Genomic DNA, 6,615 nt, shown 5'->3' with positions numbered 1-6,615 from the left:
CTCCATGAGTGCATTCCACAGTACTTGTGGTCATTACTTTTTGTCACAGGTTGCCATTGAAGGCTTTTTGTCGATGTGATGCTTCAAAAACTTTGAGCGCATGAGATGTGAATCTCGGCATCTAGGCTTGTTAGCCTGGGGTCAAAACATGTGGTTTAATCCTTTCCAATGAAAGGTTCCACAGATACCAAGCGAAGATTCGCCTTAGGCATCTAGTACGTCAAAACTCAAAGGAGCAGAATGTTACATTGCTCTTGCATACAAAACCAAGCTGTTATGAGACTCGATAGAGGTCACAAACGATGCTTTTAATGGTTTGTCCTTCGGATTGATCATACACAATCCGGAAAAGCCGCGAATTGATCAAACACAATTCGGAAAAAGGCCTCGGATTGATCAAACACAATCCGGTGAAAGGTCGGGGTTGATCAAACACAACCCGGACAAAGAAACAAGAGTGATCCAACAGACTCTTGACCCGCGAATAAAATTCCGGGATTTTTGGTACCTGCACACACAAAATCTCAAGCATAGAATGGAGATGGAGAAGGGAGGAAAGGATTTTATCCTCCCCGAGTTATTGAACTTGGAAGAGTTTAAGGTTTCAAAACATACTTTTCTAAAGGCTGCCGAGAGGAGAAATAACGTTTCGCCTACTTATACTTCGAATTTGGGGCTGAAAATTTGACAGGAGGAGCAGCTCTGGATGGGGAAGCTTCTGTCAAAATTTTAGGTTGATCGGAGCAAGGGAAGGTGGTGAACCGGTGGTCGGTAGCGGCGGCGGTCTGGAATTTTCCGGCGGCCGGTTCGGAGACTTTCCGGCCGGTTCTCAGGGTGAGGCCGGCGGCGTTGGATCCGTGACGGAAAGAGCTTTCTGGGGATATAAAATTCCGGCGGAGGGCAGTCGGAATTTTGGTCGGAAATCGGGAAAAACAAGGCTGCCCGATTTTAGGGTTTGGAAAAAAATGGTAGGCTATTGGCTCTAGGGTTAGAACAAAGTGCATGATAACGTGATGAAGAATAAAGTGTAGAGACAAAGAGATAGCAAGAGAGTCATCTTATTCATTGATAGGAGCCCTTTATATAGGGAATTACACAATACCAATATGGTAAGGATATGAATACATAGATCTAGTCTAACTACATATCCTATTGGCATAAGGCCAAGGCACACATAGAAAATATCCTAGAACAATTTTCTCATTTTTACTTCAAATATTATTTTTAAAAAATTTGTTTTCGAAAATGTTACCAGACATGTCCTAATCTTCTTTCATAATACGTAGTAACTGTGAAAAAACTGGAACTAACTATAGTACAACATTACACCAGAAATCGAAGAGGAAGAACATGCTCCGTGATATGAGCATCTTTTACTCAAGAATTTGGTAGTTTAGTGCCCATCTTGAAGATTATAAAGTAATGTTTCATTGTTTCCCATGCTGCTCACCTGCTACACCTTATGGGCAGTGCTGCTCAATTTGGCGTGTTTTGATCATTCGATGGTGTTAATCACTTTTCTAAGTGTGAAGAGTATCAAAGCTCGTGGGTGGATCTTCAGTTATATATAAACTCAAATATGGGAACCCTATCTTCTTTAGGTGAAGATGATACTTTTAAGTTTATTATTTTTGGTCACTAAAATAGTCTTAACCCAAAAGAATAAATGAAAAATTCAATAAGAGAGTGCTAGTCTTGCTATCGTAAACTTCCCGCACCGTTATAGGAATCAAGGTAAAAGTGCGGGAGTGATATGTGAAGGAGCGCAGTTTGCGCTGCCGCATTTATAGTGTTGCTCCCGGTTATGAAAATAATTGCTTCTCAATCTGCTATCATATTGGGTTGGCAAGATTGTCACTGTCCTAGCTAAGATAAGAATGCAAAATGTGTCACACTATTGCATTATCCTCATCTCACAAATTGTGCATGACTCTGTCTCACGTCTTGTGTAGTGAAGGCTTGAAGGGATTGCACAGTCCTCCAATTTAAGTAGCCAAAACGCAAAGCCATCTAGCACAAGTGCACAACTCTCATTCACTCTCAATTCTCATGGCGTACACGAAGTTCTATCATGTCCTTTCCTTCTACCTGGCCACCCTCATCGCCATTTACGAGTTCCTTCTTTCAGTCTTGCCTTATATTTTGAATCCTGCTTCGATCCTAATCGCTTTTGCAGATGCATTTTTAGATTTGTACTTCAGATTTTGTGGTCTTTCTCCTTGCACTATTGAATTAGATGAACAAACCACCATGCATTTTTGGTCTTCTAATCCTAGAAGATCTAACAAGCCTGATCTACTGATGCTTCATGGCTATGGTGGCAATTCCAAGTGGCAATTCATGCATCAAGTCGGCTCACTCTCCCGGACTTTCAATTTATACGTGCCTGATCTACTCTTTTTTGGCAAGTCATACACAAAAATGTCCGACAGGACGGAGGTGTTCCAAGCAAAATGTGTAGCAGAAGGGTTGAGGAGACTAGGCGTCGAAAGGTTTGGTGTGTACTCTATAAGCTATGGAGGGTTTGTGGCATATTGGCTGGCGGCGATGTATCCGGAGGCGGTGGAGAGGCTGGTGATTGTGAGTTGCGGGATAGGAATGACAGAGGAGCAGAAGAAAGATCAGCTCAATAAGATTGGACGCAGTGCATTGAAGCTCCTTGTACCTGAAAGTGCTCATGATCTAAGGGGCTTGGTGAATATTTCAATGCACAAAGCCACTCCTGTTAAGTGGGTTCCCGATGTTGTCATCCGTGGATTTATCAATGTGAGTTTGTTACAAAATTGACATATTGTTACACTGTCTGTAAGTATATAACTTGCGATTCGTATAGTCTGACAACATAACATTTCAAAATGTCTCGTAACATTATGTATTGTACATCACTACATTGCAATGATCCTAATAGCAGTAACTTTGTTGCATTTTGTAGGTGACTTATGAGAAAAACAGGAAGCAGAAACTAGAGATGGCAGAGTACTTGCTGAGGGAAAAAGCAGACCTAAACCTTCCCATTTTGACTCAGGTATTTAATCAAACTGGTTAATTTCAATCAATATACAGCAATCTTTCTCAATAGTCTTGTAAAATGAAGCTTTTAATTTTGGGATGAAGGAAACACTGATAATCTGGGGTGACAAGGATGCTGTCTTCCCTGTGAACTTGGCCTATGAGCTGCAAAGGTGAGTATATGTTCACTTCCAAATTTTGATACTTAGCTGGGATTTGAAAAGAGGAAATATATAAACAATAATAATTATCTTTAATTATGTTCTCTACAATTTGATTAAACAGGCATTTGGGACCAAAATCAAAGGTAGAGATAATCAAGGACACAGGTCATGCAGTGAATATGGATGCACCCATTTCCCTGAATGCACTGATAACATCATTTGTTTTGGGTGACAGATTTGAATCATCAAAATAGGTTTTTGGTTGTACTTTTTTTTGGATGTTCCACTTAGTATATGTAGTTCCATTATATTGTACAGATTTCCCATCCTCTATGTACTCAACTACTCGTGTATTTCCAATTCATCTCTATCATCATGGCATGTCTTGCTTTGGCATCATCATCAGATTTTGTTGAGCTACTTGGTTCTTCACAAGGATGCTGTATTCCCCAATCGTACCGAGATACGAAAAATCGTAGTTTTGGTAATCACTTATATTCTGAATTTGTTATCATATCAGTAAGTTTGTTGTCATATCACATACATGTTGATACTTAAAAAAATTCCTATCAGATGTATAAATTTTCCGTTTTTGTGGCGATGAAGATCTATTTCGATGGTTGTTTCTGTTTTCTGTAGCCTTTGACATCAAACCAGGAGAAGATGATGTGATTGTAGTAACGAAGGAGAATTTCGACACCTGCAACAGCGCTGAACCATTATATCAATTCAGGGGTCCAGTATATATTAAAGCTCTCACTCCCGGCACATATTACTTCACTTGCAGCTTTGCCGGGCACTGCGTCAAGGGGCAAAAGGTAGCCATCCATTTTGAACCCTCTTCGAACGTGTTGCCTAGTGCAAGTCCAGGTCCAAGCCCCAGTTCGAGTGCTTCCGATGAATCTGTGGCTATAGAACATCTCCAAATATAGATGTTAATTAGCATGAAGCGGCCGGTCTTTCACGCCACTAATTAATAACCAGACTTGCAACAAAGTTTATTTCTTCCTAGCTACTGCATGTTATCTTGATTCATATAAGACCTAATCAAATAAATTCAGCAGTTCAAAGTTCAAATAAATTCAACTCCGTATGAACGTCATCATATATATATATATATATATATATATATATATATATAGTTATATACAAATTCACCCACCCATGAGTATAGTTGCCAAGCAATGGTCATAACACTCATAACACAGAGCTAGGCAGGATGGCTGGTGAAATGTTTTCGGAGTTTGAAGTATGGTTTTTAAAAAACTCGCCTCAAAACTAGCCTAATTAAGGCTTAAAGAACTCAAGGCCGTCAGAAAATTGAGTCAGTTTAGTTGTTAAGGCACCAAGGTTTAAAAAGACTATGTCTTTCACATTTTTAAATACGTTTTTCACGTCTTTTACGCATTCAGTTACGCGTAGAAATTATTTTATTTTTAAAATATAATTTTATATTAGAAAAATTACATCATCTTACAAAAATGTAACCACCAAGCTTAATTAATATTAGAAGAAGAAAAAAATATATACAATAGAAAGGAAGAAAGTTATCTAGCTAGACGAAAAGAAAACATATTCAAGAAGAAAAAGAAGAAGTTCAAAGACAACAACACTATGCAGAAAAACAAAAAACATTGGTGATGCAAAAAATGCTGACACAAGTAGCTATTTCAGGGATTCTTAATGATGTATTTATTATAGTAATAAGTATATTTAAATAATTTTGTATTTTATTTTTATATCATAAGGCTTACGCCTTATGCGCCTCAAGGCTCTTAAGGAAATGCCTCAGGTTACGTCTCAGCGTTTTAAAACATTAAGCCGAATCAAAATGATGTGAATTATATATGTGCTTCTTGCTAACATGCAAGTATATATGCTTCTGGTGGGAAGTGGGATGATGTAGCGGAAGCTAGGCTGACAATGAGGAAGGCAGCAGTGAAGGAAGCTGGGTGCGGTTGGGTCGCCATGAAAGATGGAGCTCGTGTTTTGTAGCCAAAGACAAGTTACACCCAAAAGATTTGATATATCAAAAACTGAAGGAACCTAACAAGAAAATAAGAAGATTTATATATGTACCAGTACTTAGGGATTTAGGCAAAATGAAAGGTTCTGATCAAGAGAAGTGACCTAGTCCTGTCAAGGTGAAGCAAGAATCCAGTAACAGAGTTGGGGCTCTTTTCGTCCACATCAACTTGATAAGAAGCAAGATTTTATGCGTGTTAGAGCTTACTTGGCACGTGTGCAATCATTCGTAAAAGAAACTGTTGACCTGTCCTCGCAGATTTAGAGCCAAACATTTTGGCATGCGCAGGAGGTAATTAGATGGATTGCAAAATGTTTGGCTCTAAGTCCACGACGACTGGTCAACACTCTCTTTTATGGATGATTGTCAGCGTGCCAACATCGTGGCCGGGATGCAAGTAAGCTTTGGTGCGCGTAAAATATGGCTCCTTACGAAGTTGATGTGGATGAAGCGAGCACCACCTCCATCACTGGATTCTTTCTTTGCCTAAACAAGACTAGGTCTTGCTTTGTGATGTAAACAACTAAATCGATACTTAAAGCCTGATGAGCGTGTTAGCAGAGCAATCATTGGGGCAGGAGAAAACATAAGGTGTTTGCTAAGAAGTTGTTCTAAGCTTCGTTGGTTAGTATGCAACGTTAAGCAATTAAAAGCTACCAAGAGATGCTCTAGCTAGCGGAGGTTTAGGTTAAGGTGACAAAGATGTCTGGCAAGAGCCGCTGTTTGTAAGTTGTGTAGGTAAAAGAGCGAGTTCTCTAGACCCTGGAAACCCCTATATATACTTGCCTACTAGGGTCTTGGCAGTTCCTTGTCATAGAAGGATTATAGAATTTCTTTTCCTAATGGAGTTATGCTATCTTAATGGCACAAAATTGCGTCTCCTTGTACAACAAGGCTAGGGCGAAGCTACTACTAGAATAAAGGACTTAGGCGACGAAAACATGGCGAGGAAAGCTTTTTGGTCGCCTAAGTAAGAAGTCAGGGGTCGAAAACTTCATTCGTCGCCTAAAATAACTTAGGTGACGAACTATTATTTAGTTCGTCGCCTTAGATTACCAAGGAGACAAAAGAAGGACTCATACTATTTTCGTCGCCTTAGTAGATATTCAGTCGACGAAGATGATTTCGCCGCCTAAACTATCAACTACTTAGGCGACGAACATGTTATTTCGCCGCATAAGTTTATCTTAGTCGACGAAAGTGGTTACTTATGCGACGCAAATGTTTCGTCGCCTAAGTGAACTCACTTTATAGACTCCACTCAGTTTCCAGATCTAAAACAAATGGGAAAAAAGGGGAAAGTTGCGCTCTTCTGCTCGGGTTTTGCCTTCGGTGTGAAATTCTTCCATTTTGGTGATCATAAAGCTTTATCAACCTCTACCTCTTAGTTTTTAGCTTGGTATGATCCTTCTCCCT

General features: G+C 39.6%; 2 protein-coding genes across 2 annotated transcripts; both read left to right on the top strand.

Annotated features, from left to right (window-relative positions):
* The first annotated feature begins 2,049 nt into the window (after positions 1 to 2,049).
* On the top strand, positions 2,050 to 3,570 carry LOC101310729 (lipase 1-like). Its single transcript, XM_004305705.1, has 4 exons — positions 2,050 to 2,766; positions 2,933 to 3,025; positions 3,115 to 3,182; positions 3,295 to 3,570. The coding sequence occupies exons 1-4, from the start codon at positions 2,050 to 2,052 to the stop codon at positions 3,425 to 3,427; spliced, it is 1,011 nt and encodes a 336-aa protein (XP_004305753.1). The 3' UTR covers positions 3,428 to 3,570.
* Positions 3,549 to 4,105, top strand: LOC101310441 (early nodulin-like protein 1-like). Its single transcript, XM_004305704.1, has 2 exons — positions 3,549 to 3,615; positions 3,813 to 4,105. Exons 1-2 carry the CDS (start codon positions 3,549 to 3,551, stop codon positions 4,103 to 4,105), a joined length of 360 nt encoding a protein of 119 aa, XP_004305752.1.
* Positions 4,106 to 6,615: the final 2,510 nt, after the last annotated feature.

This window comes from Fragaria vesca, linkage group LG6 (assembly GCF_000184155.1).
Source record: "Fragaria vesca subsp. vesca linkage group LG6, FraVesHawaii_1.0, whole genome shotgun sequence".
NCBI lineage: Eukaryota > Viridiplantae > Streptophyta > Magnoliopsida > Rosales > Rosaceae > Fragaria > Fragaria vesca.
This window is presented reverse-complemented; position numbering and strand designations above follow the sequence as displayed.

What these genes read in the sequence shown, in the direction of transcription:
- LOC101310441 (XM_004305704.1), top strand. Translation starts at nt 3,549, where the DNA reads ATGGCATGTCTTGCTTTGGCATCATCATCAGATTTTGTTGAGCTACTT. An exon ending in TGGTTCTTCACAAGGATGCT is followed by an intron (nt 3,616 to 3,812) that starts GTATTCCCCAAT and finishes TGTTTTCTGTAG; the next exon opens with CCTTTGACATCAAACCAGGA.
- LOC101310729 (XM_004305705.1), top strand. Translation starts at nt 2,050, where the DNA reads ATGGCGTACACGAAGTTCTATCATGTCCTTTCCTTCTACCTGGCCACC. An exon ending in ACCTTCCCATTTTGACTCAG is followed by an intron (nt 3,026 to 3,114) that starts GTATTTAATCAA and finishes TTTGGGATGAAG; the next exon opens with GAAACACTGATAATCTGGGG. An exon ending in TTGGCCTATGAGCTGCAAAG is followed by an intron (nt 3,183 to 3,294) that starts GTGAGTATATGT and finishes TTGATTAAACAG; the next exon opens with GCATTTGGGACCAAAATCAA.